The sequence below is a fragment of the Thamnophis elegans genome, chromosome 4, assembly GCF_009769535.1.
Source record: "Thamnophis elegans isolate rThaEle1 chromosome 4, rThaEle1.pri, whole genome shotgun sequence".
Classification (NCBI taxonomy): Eukaryota; Metazoa; Chordata; class Lepidosauria; order Squamata; family Colubridae; genus Thamnophis; species Thamnophis elegans.
In genome coordinates, this window is record NC_045544.1 from 51463668 (window position 1) to 51482500 (window position 18833).

At 38.0% G+C, this 18833-nt stretch overlaps 1 protein-coding gene across 1 annotated transcript in view; it reads left to right on the forward strand.

Moving 5' to 3' along the window:
* The first annotated feature begins 2130 nt into the window (after nt 1–2130).
* Nucleotides 2131–18833, forward strand: part of ADGB (androglobin) — a 112432-nt gene continuing 95729 nt past the window's right edge. Inside the window, 7 exon segments of the mRNA XM_032217185.1 lie at nt 2131–2230; nt 9434–9611; nt 12086–12178; nt 12768–12839; nt 14427–14636; nt 16621–16760; nt 18506–18592. Coding sequence (XP_032073076.1) covers nt 2157–2230; nt 9434–9611; nt 12086–12178; nt 12768–12839; nt 14427–14636; nt 16621–16760; nt 18506–18592 — 854 coding nt within the window. The 5' untranslated portion in view covers nt 2131–2156.

The following is an 18833-nucleotide window of genomic DNA, read 5'->3' on the forward strand; positions in this document are numbered from 1 at the left end:
CCCCCGCTTTTATTCCATGTCCTTTCTTCCCCAAGATCAACATTTGACACTATCAAATAATGCTGTGGCTCCATTCAAATCTGTCATTGTATACTAACTGAACCTTCTGATTTTAAATTGTATTAATTTTTTTCTCATATATACACAGGGACAAAGTTAACAATATATTTGAAACAAATCTTTACTAAGGAAATTTTCAATAATTATCATATCCACGATAATATATGATATATTCTATCATATAATATCATTGTAATTCTTCATTTCTTACAATCATTTTCTACAAGGCATTTTTTTTCATCCACACATTTTTAAACTTCTTTATTACGCAAAGTATTTCCTAGTAACATAAATCCACACACTTCTGTGGTACTTTAATTCATTTCATTCTGTTCCAAATAACTTCCACATTCCACAGTAAATTTTCATGGCACCCAGGTTTGTTCAATCTGTGGGAAACTATGTTTCTATTTATAACTGTCTTCCTGCAGTTGCTCTCATCTCATATTTTTCAATTATCAATTCCTTGGAGCTTAACATGAAACTATATCAATCTCTGAATTCCTAATTTCATATACATCTAAAACAATCTAAATGACACCAATTCATACTTTCTGATACACATTTTAGCTCTTTCATTTATAGTGGAACTTACATTTTTATTTTCCTACATATATTCATCAATGTCATAAGATTAAGACACCTTCATTCCCATCTATTTCATACGTCCCCTTTCTCCTACTCTCAAAAACACTCAACACATATTTTTTCATTCCATTTAATGATCCATGTTATTGACCATAAAAACATAATATAATCATAATTATATATTGGGTAACTGGACATGGATTTTTTTTAAAAAATACACATTTTATTTTGCAAAGCAAAGCTCTTAAAAACAGCACAATGCATCCTACAAATGCATTCCTGAAAAGTACCGTTATGGGATTAAACCTCATTCAACCAGGTGGCTGTAAAAAAAAACCCAACCACCCCAGCCTTATTGCACTCTATTTACAAACATACATCTGCATTTTCATCCATCGCTGAAGACATAAACGCTGGCAAATTGAACAGAAACTAGGCGAAATGTGTCACAATTCCTTTTGAAATAATATGACATCATTCCATCTTTGTCATTATTTGGTTCAAAGCTCTCTGCTTCGCTTTGGAAGCGGCGGCAATGCAGAGAAACACACTTGGCTTCAGGTTCCATCTGGTTCTACATAAATAGGAATGGAATGGAATGGAATAGAATAGAATTCTTTATTGGCCAAGTGTGATTGGACACACAAGGAATTTGTCTTTTGTGCATATGCTCTCTGTGTACATAAAAAGACAAGATACATTCGTCAAGAATCCCCAGGTACACTACTTAATGATAGTCATAAGGTACAAATAAGCAATCAGGAAACAATATCAATATAAATAATGACACACGCAACACAGTTACAGTCCTGCAGTCATAAGTGGGAGGAAATGGGTGATAGGAACGATGGCAATACTAATAGTAATGCAGCCTTAGTAAATAGTTTGACAGTGGTGAGGGAACCTCTGCTAACTTTGTGAATGTGTCCAGTTAGGATGGTTTTCTTGTCATTTCTTTTCGACACTGGCATCCGCACCAAAATTGCATTGCCAATGCCTAATTTGTGATGTTTTTCAGCTCCTTGGGTCAAAGTTGCAGTGTCGAGTTTGCTGGAGTCTCTCTCTCTCTCTCTCTCTCTCTCTCTCTCTCTCTCTCTCTCTCTCTGTGTGTGTGTCTGTGTGTCTGTGTGTGTGTGAGAGAGAGAGGGAGAGTGAGTGAAAGAGCTGGTATATGAGAGAGGAAGTGGGAGAGGGTTGTTAGATGGACAAAGATACACATAGTTAAATTGGATTGTTTTAACTGTTCGTTTGTGTTAATTTAGAGAGGGGGTGGGGCAGTTGTTAGATACCCAAAGTTAAATTGCATTATTTTAATTGTTCGTTTGTGTTAATTTGAGAGAGAGAGACAGAGAGACAGAGATAGGCAAAGAGAGAATCTAATGCGTAGCTCTACCTACCGGAAGTCTCTTATCTTTCTTCCGGTGTAAGGCACAGGGCCGTGGGCGTCTCTTAGCAACAAAGCAGACGCCGAGGCAGCGGGGGAGAGGTTCTTGGCCGAGCGTCGAGCCATGTCGAAGTTCGGCAAAAAGAAGGAGGGGGTGAAAGCCAACAACGTTCCCCAGTCAAGTCTGCCCTCGAAAGAGTAAGACCTGCCCTTTTCGCTGGAGGGGTTTTCTCCCCTTCTTCGTCCTCTCCGCCCCGCTTTCCGCGGGCGAGAGGAGGCAGTGTCAACCCTAGATGGGGGGGGGGGGGGGATCGTGGACCGCCACCGCCACCCCATTCCTTGCTCCTCCCTTTGAAATGAATCGGGTTGTCAGTTACCCTCGATCGTGCGGAATAATAAGAACGACAAAGATGTCTGAATATAACCTTGGCTTAAGTTTAGATTGTTTTAAGTTGTCAGAGTGCCCGGACTCTACATCGATTGGGATATTATATAAACAAACGATGCTATGTTGCCTTGGGTTTCTTACTGAAGGGATAGGGTAAATGACACATAGCGGCTTCTTTAAAGTTCCTTACTTTGGGTTAGTGGTGTGCAGCATAGACATTAGGGTAAATTCTGCTGCTGCTCTCCCCTTTTTATTATTTTACTTATGAAGCCAGAACGGGAAAAAATATTATTAAATGTATATCTCACCTTTTTTGTGCGTGTGTATAACTCAAAGTTGCAAGCCATATCTAATACACCTGCTTCCTACTTTTCCCACAACAACAACCCTGTAAGTTAGGTAGAATTGAGAGGACCAAACTGGCTCCTTGTGATGGCAGAAGACTTCTATCTATCCACTCCTCAGCCATTTGTGCCCATTTTCTGCAGTATCTATCATGGAGATAGAAATGGGGAAACAGAGGCAGTGTTTGTAGAGACACCCTAAAATGAGGGATCCTTGGTGCTCTCTGAGCTGGCTTGTTTTGTTGGAGATGTTTTATTACCCAAACTGGGTAACATCATTGGTACTAGTGATGATGTTACCTAGTCTGGGAAATGAAAGAATGGGACGAACCGGCATTTTACATTTACATTTACATTTATTAAGATTTATAGGCCGCCCTTCTCCCTGAGGGGACTCAGGGCGGCTTACAATCACGGGAAGGGGGTGCAATAAGAAAAGACAAACAGTGAGTAAACAAGATAAATAATAAAACACCAACTTGCATTCAACAGTCAACACTCGGGCGGGTAATTTAAGAACTTATCCCCAGGCCTGCTGGGAGAGCCAGGTCTTAAGGGCCGTGCGGAAGGTCTGGATGGTGGTGAGGGTACGAATCTCAACGGGGAGATCGTTCCACAGGGTCGGAGCTGCAACAGAAAAGGCTCTCCTCCGTGTAGTCACCAGTCGACATTGACTGGCAGATGGGATCCGGAGGAGGCCCAATCTGTGTGATCTAATCGGTCGAAGGGAGGTAATCGGCAGAAGGCGGTCTCTCAAGTACCCAGATCCACTACCATGGAGTGCTTTAAAGGTGGTCATCAATACCCTGAAGCGCACCCGGAGATCGACAGGTAGCCAGTGCAGCTCGCGGAGGATGGGTGTAATGTGGGCGAACCGCGGTGCGCCCACTATCACTCGCGCGGCTGCATTCTGGACTAACTGCAGTCGCCGGATGCACTTCAAGGGCAACCCCATGTAGAGCCCATTGCAGTATTCCAGCCTAGAGATCACAAGGGCTCGAGTGACTGTTGTGAGAGCCTCCCGGTTCAGGTGGGGCCGTAACTGGCGGACCAGGCGAACCTGGGCAAATGCCCCCCTGGTCACAGCCGACAACTGATGGTCAAAAGTCAGCTGTGGATCCAGGAGGACTCCTAGATTACGGACCCTATCTGAGGGGTATAAAATTTGACCCCCCAGCCTGAGTGTTGGAATGTCGGCCAAATTGTTGGGAGGGAAACACAACAGCCACTCGGTCTTGTCCAGGTTGAGTACCAGTTTGTTAGCGCTCATCTAGTTCTTAACGGCCTCAAGGCCCCGGTTCATCACGTCCACCGCTTCATTGAGTTGGCACGGGGCGGACAGATACAGTTGTGTATCGTCCGCATATTGATGGTATTTTATCCCGTGCCTCCGGATGATCTCGCCCAGCGGTTTCATGTAAATGTTAAATAGTAGGGGGGATAAGACCGAACCCTGCGGCACCCCGTATGTTAGGGGCCTCAGGGACGATCTCTGCCCCCCGACCAACACCGACTGCGACCTGTCCGAGAGGTAGGAGGAGAACCACTGCAAAACAGTGCCTCCCACCCCCACCTCCCGCAGTCGTCGCAGAAGGATACCATGGTCGATGGTATCGAAAGCCGCTGAGAGGTCAAGGAGAACCAGGATGGACGCATGGCCTCCATCTCTGGCCCTCCAGAGATCATCGGTCAATGCGACCAAAGCGGTTTCAGTGCTGTAACCGGGTCTGAAGCCGGACTGGAAGGGGTCAAGGTAGCTAGCTTCCTCCAAGGCCCGTTGAAGCTGGAAGGCCACCACCTTCTCCACAACCTTCCCAATAAAGGGGAGGTTGGAGACAGGACGATAGTTGTTTAAAATGGCTGGATCCAAGGATGGTTTCTTCAGGAGGGGTCTCACCACCGCCGTCTTAAGTGCGGCGGGGAAGTGCCCCTCCCGAAGGGAGGCGGTCATGACCGCCTGGATCCAGCCATGTGTCACCTCCCTGCTGTTGGCAACCAGCCAGGAGGGACACGGGTCCAGAATACAGGTGGAGGCGCTTACAGCTCGAATGGCCTTGTCCACATCCCCAGAGGCAACATCCTGGAACTCAACCCAGAGATGGTTTGCCAAGTAATCCCCCTGTGTCTCGGCTGGATCTACGGCGGTGGAGTCCAAGTCCGAACGAAACTGAGCAACTTTGTCCGCCAAGAACTGGGCATAGTCCTCAGCCCTACCCTGCAAGGGGTCTCCCGCCTCCCTCCTATTGAGGAGGGAGCGGGTGATCCTAAACAGGGCGGCTGGGCGTGACTCGGCGGACGCTACCAAGGCGGAGATATGTGTTCTTTTGGCAACTCTTAGTGCCCGGATGTAATCCTTGGTGCAGGTAGTCAAAAGTGCTCGGTTCTCCTCGGACTTATCGGACCTCCACAGGTGCTCTAGGCGTCTCCTCCGGCGCTTCTTCTCCCGGAGCTCCTCGGTGAACCAAGGAGGTCTCCGGGATCCGCTGACCCGGAGGGGCCGTAGTGGCGCAATCCGGCAGAATACCGCTTTGAGCTACAAATATTCTCTTTATTGGTATGCCCTAAAGTATTGATCTGAAAAAAGGTAAGGATTAGTTCAGTACCTGGCCACAGCAGACTAAGATGAGTTGTTTTCACTCCAAATAAAACTGGCTCTTGATCCAACATCTTCAGGGTTCATTTGCTGTGAATCAAAAAATTAACTCAAGATATAGAACAGACTCTCCCCCCTGAAATGAGGGCCCTACTCCTCTTGGACTTCCAGAAGACTATGAAGCCCTGCCTTTCTTGCCAGCACTGGACTGGGATGATGGATGGGCCCAATATAGGTGTGGATTCTGTTGAGAGTTCGCTATATGATGCTCAGCTAGTGAACAATGATTTTAATTCTGGTTTTTGTTTTGCTTGGAAGGGTGTTACTATATTTTTCTGTCTATGGATAAATGTTAGCCACCCAGATTTTATACATAAGAGAGGTGCCTATATAAGTTGTCTAAATAAATAAATAAATAAGAGCTAACATATAAGAAAGTATTATTGTGGAAACATGAATTAGCATGAAATAAAAGAGAAGTAAATAAATTAGTTGCCTGTGAAATTCAGAGAAAGGTGATTTTAATGGTGTTAATGGATCAGAATGAAAGAAGTTTGCTTAGGAGGTGATGCACAACTTGTTTAAAATGGGTGTGAAAATTGGATCTGCATCTGGCAGTTGGAACAATGTTGTCATTCTTTCCTATTGTAAGTGAAAGATAGCAAAATTGCAAAATATAAAACTACAGGGGGTTAGCTTGCTAAATGAATTTAGGAAGCTGTTCGGCAGAATTCTGATAAAAAATGTACAGGAGATGATAAAGATCATACTTCTCTGCTGACATTCTGCTCTGTGGTGCCTTCTGTAGCCACTGTCATTTTCAAATCATCCTTTTCAATCTTTTATCTATTTTATTCTTCTCTGGATACCGCCATGACCTTTAAAATGTTCAAAATCTTTTAAAAGGGTAAAAACATACTTCAAAAATTAGGGAAAGGAGTAGGCCTCATCTTTTCACTTAAAAGACAAAAAATATCTATCTTCATGACATTACTTAAAATACAAGAAAAACACAGATTTCTGAGCAGCTCCATGCCATACTGCCTCAGCATCAAAGCCTGCTCTAAGAGAGGAAGAGGCCTCACCAAGAAATAAAAAGAAACATACACAGCCATCCTTAACACCTCAGATTTTATTCAATAATAAATTGCACTGTTACCACAGTCAGCTTTGTCTATACATAATCAAAACATTATAGGAGATTCAGTTACTGGATAGGATGATAGAGTTCCTTTTCCACCATCTAGACAAATTTCAAAATAATGGATTTAAAAAAAAGAATATTAGACATACATTGCTTTATATCTTAGGTTCCAGAATGGCGGGAGATTAGCTAGTTTTAAAATAAAAAGTGAATAAAAATTAAAAAACAAACTCTGCTGGGGTAACAGCAGGAAAAGCTGAATAAACTGACTGAACCCCCACCAGTCAGAATCCTTTGGCTGATGGGGTCTTCAGCATATCTCCCCTGCCCAATCAGGTGGGACTGGGCAATGTGATAGAGCTAAGATGGTTCCATAGATAACCTGCCCCCCTGCCATATAGGGTTCTTAAAAGTCATAACCAAAACCTTGAATTGGACTTGGAAGCAAACTGGCACTCAATGCAGCTTGCGCAAAAGGGCTCCATTCTTTGAGCACCCAAAATTGCCCCCAGGGCTGCATTCTCCACCAGCTGAAGCATCCAGATACTTTTCAAAGGTAGCCTCGTGTAGAGCACATTTGTAACCTTTTACAGTTGGCATATAAATTAAACTCCTGTTTAGCATTTATTACTTTTTAACAGATAGAGGGAGTATAAGCATTGCATAAAGCTTCAGTTTAGAAAATGTTGTGGATTATTTTGTCATGCAATGTCATTCATATACCCATCTTACATTGGGAAGTGCATTTAAAACATAAATTATGATTTTCCTAACTTAAAAGGAAAGTTATTAGTATAAAATTTGATTTATTTGTTATATGGTTTGTTTTAGCATGACCTTTTTAAAAATCAAAATTGATATTCCGATTGGGATTGCAGTCTGATGGAGATGGGCTATTAAATCTTTTGCACCTACTATTGCATTTGGAGAAAAGCTCCCATTGGCACTAAACAGCCATTTACTTTCTTTTAATATTAAGTGCTGAAGGCCTTGTTTCTCACTGGGCCGATTTAAAAATGCAAAATTCAAAACCTTAACCCTTTTATATCATAGACAAGTTCAAATTATTCATTCTTAAAATACATGCTAAAGCTATTTAAAAAATACTAATTGTAATATATATTTTGATGCCTGGATTTGATCAGATAGAAACACCGTTGTTTCATCCAATATGTATTTTGCCTATGACAAAATAGTAATGTTTGTCTTGAACAAAGTAGCAATGTTTCCCTACAAAATTAAAATGCAACAAATATATATATATATGTTGTGACTCAGCAGAAGTTTGCTGTGAGTTGAGTCGGGATGCAGGAATAACAATGCAGCTGGGGCTCGTTAGGTGGTCTTCTGGAGATAAAAGGACTGATGGTGCCATGCCCTGGTTGCAGAAGTCAACGTTCATCGTTCGTTCGTGGTTCATCGTTCGTTTATGGAGAGTTCCGTTCCTGTTTGAGTTTGTGAGACACTTGGATAAGTGATTTTGCTTCTTGAAAACCTGGTGCTGTAAGAGTTTTGTTTTTGCATTCTGCTGCGTAATCTTTTTGTCAAAGGCTTTATTTATGTTTATTTTGGGCTCGCAGCCAGAATGAGCCAGGTCTGATAAAGTTATTTCCTTTTAAGTCTGTCTGACTGTCGTCTGTTAACGAGCGATGAAGGGGAGTCAGAATATATATATATATATATATATATATATATATATATATATATATATATGTATGTATGTATGTATGTATGTATGTATGTATGTTGTGTAAAAATCTAATATATATATATATATATATATATATATATATATATATATATATATATATATATATTATAATATATATATATATATATATATATATATATATATATATATATATATATATATATATAATTTATTTATCAGCACAAATATAACATATATATATACATATACATATACATATACATATACATATACATATACATATACATATACATATATATATATATATATATATATATAGTAATGTTGCATTCCACTTGTTCTCATTTTCTTCATTTGATGTATTATAAGTGATTGCTCTGCATTTTTTAATTTTTATACAACTAGTCTGCTGCTTTTATAAAATTGAAGCACAATTTTTTTTTGCTTCACATTTGCAGTGAACAAGTTTTCACAATCAGTTTAATTTTCTACCCCAATGTCTGTGTAACCAAATACTGCTTCCTTTGCAGTCAGCCTTTACTGATTAATTGGGGATGGGGCTTTTTCATGGATAAATTAAAAGATATCAGGAATCTCAGTCTAATAACAAAACACAATACAGGCAGTCCTCAACTTACGACCACAATTCATCCCCAAATTTATGTTGCTAAGTGAAACATTTGTTAAGTGAGTTTTGCCCTATTTTATTATCTTTCTTGCCACAGTTAAGTGAAACACTGCAGTTGTTAAGTAAGTAACACAGTTGTTAAGAGAATTTGAGTTACCCATTGATTTTGCTTGCCCAAAGGTCGTAAAAGCTGATCACATGACCCCGGGACATTGCATTTATCATAAACATGAGTCAGTTGCCAAACAGTTGCCAAATAGTTGCTAAATATTGATCACCTGACCATGGGGCTGCTGCAAAGGGCGTAAGAATGAAAAAAGGTCATAAACGCCTCTTTTCAGTGCCATTGTAACTTTGAATGTTCACTAAATAAACTGTTGTAAGTCGAAGACTATCTCTATAACTGCATGATTTCAGGAAGCACTTTTCTTTTGTCTGTCATCCAATATGGCAGATTGCTGAAGTAAAGTATAAATTAATATTCCCATTTTTTTGGTTAGTTTTTAATTGTACTTAGTAACTATTTGTACTTTGGAGCATTTCATAAATTGAAAACAAATATTTGCCATGTAAGAATAAAATACCATATTAGGAGAATATAGCAAACTTTTCATATTCATGTTATATTTCAGCACCTGGTTTCTTTCGGGATCACCTTCTACTGTAAATCCTCAAGGTACTTCACCTGAGTCAAAGAAAGGAAGATTTCCTATCTGGCCAGAATGGAGTGAAGCAGACATCAATGTAGAAAAGTGGGATGCTGGAAAAGGTGGAAAGGAAAAAGATAAATCTGGAAGAAGCCCTATTCTAGTATGTTTCCTATAAACTTATCTTTTTTCCCCAATTCCTCTCTATATAGAAATTAATTCTTATTGCATTTTTCTTACCTATTGAAGGTGAAATTTAGTTGGATGCCAATCTGGAAAGTTTGCATCTCATATGTGATACATGAGAAGAATTGTGGGGGGAAATTGTTACTATGTTTATTTTGATATTTTAATTACTGTGTGCAGCGTGGAAATCAAAGTGCTTAAATTGCCAATGATCTGTTTGCTGGCTAGTTGAGCTAGCTGTTTTTGAGTTACATAAATATTATGTTCCATCATAACTCGGGGGGGGGGGGGGGAGTGTATCATTGGGGAATGATGTTTCTGCCTTTTATTTTTCAGTTTGATGATTGCAAGAGATGGGGAGAAGACTTGCAGTAACTCTTAAGTTTTCCACATGTCAGTTGGCATCAATGATTCGACTCTATCAATGTGATATGGACCTTTGCCTGTGCATATGACCATTATTTCATTGGTTGTGTATTTTGATTTCTGCACTAGTTTAAATGCATCATAATTTTGATACATAGACCTGAATCTGCTCCTAAGATTTGAGGAGAGAATTTGGAATTTGATCAGGGGCAGCTTTTTGTCTTTTTGTTCCTATAAATGAAGAAATAGTGAGTGAAGAACAGCAGGATGTTCCTTTAGCTCACTCTTTGGATTCTCTGTTGCTTTTTTTTTAGCATTATAGTTGGGTTTCTCCCTGTAAAGCTTGCTAGACTGGTGGAGTTGCAACCTTGAAATTTCTTTGTCAATGGCTTCTTTGTCCTATGTAATAGAGCAGGGGTGTCAAACTGGATTTCTTCAACAGTTGGGGGAGAGGAGATGGGACGGACATCTCCTGCAGCACCCTGCCAGCCCTAACGGGGTGAGCCCCCCATCATGCAAGGCCCCCACATGTCCCATTTTCAGCCTCAACGGCCTCCTGTAGCATCCTGGCAGCAGAAATGGAGTACAGGGGCCTCACGTGGTCCACCATGCCCTGCTTTGGCTGTCAGAGGCTAGCCCTGTGGGCCAGATTTAAGCTCCCCACAAGCCAGATGTGGCCCTTGGGGCCTTGAGTCTGACACACCTTCAATAGAGAGTTATCAAATGATAATGGTGAGAAACACTCTTCAGCAAGATTTAGATATGAGGAAAACCAAACAGCTACCAGCATTACAAAAGACTAAATGTAGACCCTCTACAATAAATTTAAGATTTATAGTTTCTGAAATTGTATTCTCATTATTTAGAATATCTCTGGACTATAATTAAAAAATGTTGTTTGTGCTTTGTATTAAAATAAAATCAGTAAGTATTAAAATCCAGTTTCCAAAAATTTGAGATATCTCTTATTATCATGTACAAAGCCAATGCATCTCCAATGGAGACAGAACAGTCAGAAATGATCTTCTGCACTCCCCACTATCAGGTCTGCAGCAGAAAAGGATGTGAGGAATTTTACACCATGCAACAAATTTCATCTTTTTTCCTATTCCAACTGGAAATTTGCTTTGATTTTTCATATGAACGACAAAGCCAATCTACTCCAGATTGGGTTCTTTTCCATATGAAACATATGCATAGCCAAAAGGAGCGAAAAAAGGCTTCTCAGAACTTTGTTTATTGAAGTCGTGAAATGTTGAATTTATTTGGATCATACGGAGAATGTATCTCTGTGTTTTTCAATTACTCTGCTCATTTTACTGTAATATTAATAATTCATTAAAAAAAACTGCTATATTTAGACTGTATGAAACAGTTTATATTCTTGAGTTTTTGAGAATTAGTTACATATAAAATAAGAGTTTCATAATAACATATGAAGAAAAAAATGCATGAACAACTTAAAATAATTGTTCTGTGTATCCTGTTATTAAAAATGAGAGTGGTGTCAGAGAGCTGGTAGATGGTGAAGAAGCTGTTTTGTCTACTAACAACCTGTCCAATGTGTAGATAGAGTGGATACTGTAGTATCAATGCATATAGTATATCAGTATCTTCACTGCTTGTCATGGATTTAAGACTTGTACTTGTAATTGTTATGATATATTAGACATAGTTATAAAAAACAATCAGATCAAAATTCAGCAAATAAATGCCAAAATTGTGGCATAATTAGAAAACAAATATTTCCACAGAGTCAATATACAGAATAGTTTTTACATTTTATTTTAAACTCCCACCTATAAGCCAAAATGAAATAGATGCAAAATGTTGGGACTATTTCCTCTGGTGACATTACTTACATTACTCAGAGTCATAGACATTTTACCAATTCTGCATTTAGGAGACAGCTGCTAGGATTTGCTTTAAATATAATAACAGATTAACTCAGATCAATTCATTAAATTAACAGTCAGACTCAACTGAACAGATAACATCAAAGTACCACTAAATTCAGTTAGTGTGGTCTAGATATGAATAAATAAGAAATCAACTAATTTTTCTTTCAATTAATGTTGCACACAGCATGTCTTTGAAGATCCAGAAGGAAAACTCGAGCTTCCCTCTTCACTGAAAGTAGGTTTTTGGAAAAGGCCTCAAGAGATTTTAACCAATAAGGTAAGATGCACCTAATTTCTGGTTAATCTATTTAAAATTTTGGTTTTCTTTTTTTTTAAAGTTTATTTTATAACTTGGATAATGCAGGATAATATGCAAAAAAGAATGGGAGTATCCTTTATTGTAAATCAATGATTATGAGAAATGTGAAATGTATTTCTTATAATTTAAAAGCTCATATTGAGCTCCAGAATTGTGAAAATCAGATTTCAAGAATTTGGAATTTCTATTCATCCAATAGTTTTTATAGTTGTTCCATGATCATCTTTGTTCAGATATTTTGAAGGGTTTTCAAGTTTTTCTCAAATATATGAATACAGAGAAAAACAGAATATGTATATGCGTTACCATGGAAGGCATTATTACCCCTTCATACATTTCTGACTATTTCATATTAACGGTATTCTGGATACCTGATTTATTACCAACATAGTATATATTTTTCAACATACTTTCTTAATCAGTGTACAAGTCTTTTGGGATACACTTTGATATATAACTTTGAGCCATGAAATATATAGATTTTCATTCTAATATTAACAATGTATGTATATGTTAATAGAATATTTAAATTTATTATTACTTTTAGGTTCCTGTAGTAGTCAAAAATGAAAATTGGTTTGATCTTTTTTCACCAAATGAACATTTAATGGGCAGTGAGGTATGGAATAATCATCCTTTATAAGAAATAACATACATTGAAATGTTTGTTGTTACAAAAGTATAAAAGTGACTTTGGTCTGAAAAAACAAGAAGTATCGAAACCTGTCATGCAACACAGTGAACTGATTTACTAAAGTGTCACATGCGGAGAGAGATAAAGATGGGATTAGACCCCATATCAGGCAGCAAAATGCTGGCTCATTACTTGAAAATAATATAAATGAGCAGTTAGTTAGTTAGTTAGTTAGTTAGTTAGTTAGTTAGTTAGTTAGTTAGTTAGTTAGTTTAAATGCTTCCCATCTCCCCAACTGGGCAACTTTCATTAATTGTGTCTGATGGCATACTTAGTGTAAGTTTATGAAAAATCAGTTTAGAGCTATTTAGTTAAAATATTATGTTTTCATTAGGAAATTGAAACAGGGTTTAGGGTGTTCTAGCATTTTGTTCATTTCACATTTTAAGCAAACTACCAGATTCATAGTTTTGCAGACTTTTACAGATAGAAACTTCATTCATATACATTCAGTCTTATTTGGAAATCTTTCACAATTTCAAAAGTATTGGGCAAATAATAGAGCAAATCAGACTTTGCGTAAGACATGTGGAAATGACATAACCAAAAATAGTAAAATCTACCTACTCTGGATGTTTGGATAAAAATCAAATTACTCAGTAGAGTTTGTTTCTTATGCTATATCTGTAATCCACATCTGACAACTTAATTATAATATAAGCACAACTCATTTAAGATCACAGTCATAAAGAAGAAAATGTACATATTTATGTGTAACTACAGCTCTTGAAAATGTGTGATATGATTTCTATTGAGGTAATCTATTGAGGTAATCTTACTAGGAACTAGAAATGAATATCGTTATCTAAAGACTTTATACTGTATATCACAGCTTCTTATTATGAAACTGAGTGAACATTATGTTTAGAGCTATGGTTTTCATTCAGCCTCCATGAGTTATAGTACCTTCTCCTCTTCCATATAGGGATTATCAACATTTGTTTCCAATTTTAAGGAAACACACACACACGCACACACACACACACACACACCAGAGGTGGGTTGCTGCTGCTTTGGCCCTGATTGGGGCCGGTAGAACCAGTAGTAGCGGCGGCAGGAGGCTCCACCCACCCACCCAGATGCTTCTGCGCAGAAGCGGCGTGTGCGCGCATAGGAGCGCGCCCAAACTGGTAGTAAAAAAATTATCAACCCACCTCTGATCCATACATATATGTACATACATACATACATACATTAATCACTGTCCATTTTGAATACATAGAGGAAATAGGAAGCTTGAGAATTCACAAGGTTGATGCTATATGGAATAAAACTGTGACTTAATCTAGATGTTCTGCTTCGGGTACCACAAAGCCTCCTCCCAGAAGGTAACAAGGAAAATAGGTCATGAAGAGGATGTGTAGCATAGATATAGTGTAGATATCTATATCTATAGTGTAGATACCTATAGGATATATCAGAATAGTTAGTCTACTTTCATTTATTCATGGAAATAATGTGAATGCCAGAGCTCAACTAACGTCTCTTATTTCTTTCCACATCTGGCTTCAGTTGATGCGATGGATAATAAGTGAAATATATGCAGTTTGGAAGTTGCACAATACAACTGCTTTAAGTGTTGAAGCTAAAGCTAATGCTAATGAAGTACCTCCAGTACTGTGGAAGCCATGGGAACACATCTATTCATTATGCAAAGCAATCAAAGGTCATATGCCATTGTATAATAGCTATGGAAAATATGTGGTAAAACTCTTCTGGATGGTAAGTGATCATCTATCTGTATCTTATATATTATAATAAACTTTTTCTACAGTTGTTTAAATGAATTTTGTTGCTTATTTAACTATCCATAGAAAAGGAACAATCGGGAATAGTGACTGCTATTAAGAAATCATGCTACTGTTTAACTATTATTGTATAACTCACAGAGTATCTTTTATTGCATAAGAGCTGAAATTAGTGCACAAAGTTTTTATGTTATTACGCATTCATATAATCTAGGATGAATGAAAATATCAAAGTCTAGATATACTGTATATTTTAAGTATGATTGACTTTGATCACTTTACAGTAAACCTTAAATACATGCATTTAAAAGTGCACCTCAGATGCATGACATAGCTGTCTTGTGGGTTTGAAAAGGCAGGAAGTATTCTTCCCTTCTGAATGTTTTGCACACCCCTACTACACAGTGTTTGCTAGAATGCATCAGAGCCTTACATATTTACATATTTCAGGAGATCATGAGTAGTCCAGTAATCTGTTGTAGCACATTCAATAGGAAAAAAGTATCACAGATATATTCAGTATAAAATCATAGAGTCTCTTGAAATAGCCTTCCACCTACAGACTCCTTATTTCGATCCCTCTTAAATGTTTTAACAATTATTTTCTCTTATACTATTTTATTGTACTACATTTGGCTTAGGGAAATATAGGCTCTCTGTAACATAACATTTCTCAATCTTTTTTTGTCCTGGGGAAACCATTGAAAAAATTTTCAATCTTAGGGAACAAATAAACAATTATTATATCTTTCACAAAAATATGAAAAACTCACAATATAATTCAATTCTCACACAATTCATGTTTTATAATATATAGAACAATAGCAAAAGAACAGGCCACCTGAGTCCTGGTGCTTAAAAGTTTCCACCACTATAAGCACTAACTAGTGGTGGGTTCTGGATCCCATTGCAACTGGTATGGTGGAACGGGGCCGGGCATCCACCACATGCACACGTGCAGCACGCGCACAGCACACGTATGTGTACTTACCACCCGCGACACTCCAGCTGCTTGGCGGAGCATTGTGCAGGCACATATGCTCCGTGCATGTGCGCGTAAGCCCCGATCGGCTCAAATACAAGTAAGGAGGGCGGAACGGTACCTGGTGCTCCTAGTAGGCACTGGAATGCCAGTACCAGGGCATACCAGTCGTGTCCCACCACTGGCACTAACAATGTTCAAAAAATGCTGGTTATCTTTTCTTTAAACATGATCTCTTCTCTGGAACCTTGGTTGAGAAAAACTTGTTTAACATGTAACAATGCCTGAATATATTGAATACAGATTCAGATTATTTCTTGCCATGGAGACTTATTTGTGGAAATAATGTTGTAAAAAAAGTACCTTATTGGCTAGAAATATAGGCAGAGGCTAAGTAGAAAGTGCAATTGTCACAATATCAGTAAGATTGTTAAAAAAAGCCATCACTGAGTTTGTTAAATAATGTTCACAAGTTGCATTTGGGCACACTTGGTAATTTTCCATATACTTCCTTTAGCACACATACAAGTACTCAAACAGTCATATGCTTTAGTCATTCATCACTGCCTTTCCTGTGTTCAGTTAAGTTAATCTATACTGATAAATCCATGCTGTCATTATATTTCGGTTGTCATAAAAAATGATGGCAACCTATTTGTTTGTTATGGCTTCTAACAAGAGAACGTGCTGTCTAGTAATATCTGAAAGAATAAAAACGTATTTTTGCCATGGTAAAAGACACAAGAATGTGGCCAGTTGAGGATAGCTCATCAGTACCCTCCTATAGATGATTTTTTTTAAAAATTACTCGCTGTATTATACATGTGTTTTATACATGGATTTCACTGAATTTTCATATTGTTCTTTCTGTTTAGTGAAATTATAATGAGTGTCAACCTTTGAGAAGGTTGAGAAGATTTTTATAATGAGTCAATTTCTCATTACTACCCCATAATATTTGATTTCCTTTTTTTAGGGATGTTGGAGAAAGATAATTGTGGATGACAGCATACCTTTCAGTGAAGACAATGTCATGCTGCTTCCCACCACAACATGTGAAATTGAACTTTGGCCACTGATATTATCCAAAGCCATCATTAAATTAGCAAACAATGAGTATGTTTTCCTGTTTTGAGATTAAAAAAAGAAGCAAAGCCAGAACCTAATACAGAGAGGATGCTTATTTTTTCTGAATTAATCAACTAATTATCTTCCTGAACCTTTTGTTAACCCTTGGAATCTTCTCAGCTTCAATGGAAGGCAGTATAAATATAGTATTTATATATATATATGGTATATATAGTATTATTGTACAAAAACATTAAAGTCTTAGATGAACTCTTCAAATTCTCTATTCTATTCAAACATATTTGGAGCACCCCTCAAATACTAGTACGGTCATATTTCGACACTCAACTGCTTCAAAACTCATTGAATTTGGTATTCAACATATTTTGAAGCAGGAATCTTGTCCCAGTGCTCATCTTTCTCCCAGTAGTTGACTTGCAAGGGAGAACCTGCTGCCTTGTGACTCATTATTTCTTCTGGCCAAAATAGCAGGTTGCGTGGTATTCTTAGTACCCATTGGTTTTAGTATTTGGCACATCTTCCAGAACAAATTACCGATGAGGACTGAGGTACTATTGTACTAAATTTTTTGCAATGCATAGGATAATAAAGAAGTAGAAAACTTCATTCTGTTTGTGTAGATGCAGTTGCATTTTAAATTTTAACCTTCTGTTTGGAAGGAATGGCTTCTAGGGGCATTGTTTATTAAACAAAAGGGTACTGAAGCAATGCTAGTGCAAGTTAAAGTTATATCTGAATAACTCAAATTATGCTAGGTACAATATATAGTTATATAGCAACCATGTAAAACAGTAGGACACATACAAATGTAAAAGGCTCCAATGAAAAATAGCTGCTACAGTGGCAATATTTAGATTCCACATTCTCAGGGTGATGGCATATATGCTTACTTTGCAAAAAACTATTTTACACACTACCATATTTATTTACATGCATTTTTAAGCACAGCATATATTTGTTGTTTTGCTAAAAATTATAATTAGGTCATCTAGATATTATTATTTTTTTGCAACCTCATCCATGTGCTATTTAATCTTAAATTTTAAGATTAAAGGTCCTGCTTCTTTTTTCTGTTCTGATTTATTTAGACCTATGAGAATCTGAGTTGTTCAGCAATGTAGATGTGAGATTGGATTGGATTTATTCGACTTGTATGCTGCCCTATTCCCAAAGGGACTCAGGGCAGCTGAACAAGAGCCAAGGGGAGGGGAACAAATACAAAAAAGTAAGACAAAAAATAAGACAACAATACAGACAATTTAAAAAACACAACAAGCACAACCAATTCGAGTAGGGGTAGAACTCAACAACCCCAGGCCTGCTGGGACAGCCAGGTCTTAATGACTATACGGAAGGCCTGAAGGGTGGCGAGGGTCCGAATCTCCACAGGGAGATCGTTCCAGAGGGCCGGAGCAGCAACAGAGAAGGCCCTCCTCCAGGTGGTCGACAGCCGGCATTGGCCGGTAGATGGAATTCGGAGGAGGCCTAATCTGTGGGATCTAATGGGTCTATGGGAGGTAATTGGCAGAAGGCCGTCTCTCAAGTACCCAGGTCCAATACCATGTAGGGCTTTATAAGTGACGACTAGCACCTATACCGTATGTTAGAAGATTCAACCTAGATATTTAACTTTTTATAACTATAGTACTCAAGAAATAAATTTTCGTTGGTTGTACATTTTCAGGGGCTAAAGATTGTACATGAAACATGAAAAATTGAGCTTGTAGAATATAATGTACATATGTTTATAGTCATATTTTTATGTTTCATAGTATAAATGAGGTCGGAAAAAGAGAACTAGGAGAATTTACAGTTCTTCATGCACTTACTGGATGGATACCAGAAATTATTCCTCTCCAGTAAGTTCTACTTTTTATAATATATACTTTTAAAGTATTGCACGTACTGTCTATAGTTATTTTGTACATTGGGCCTTTGGGTAAAAAATCCATGATTTCACAAGTTTTGATAGAGCTGGCATGTTCTGAGTCTCATCAATTAAATAGTATCATTTTATAGGAGTCAGGAGGCATGCTTTCTCTGCTGCAGCAGCTGTCCTTGGGAACCATGCCCTTCCCCAAGAGTCAGATATTCTTGATA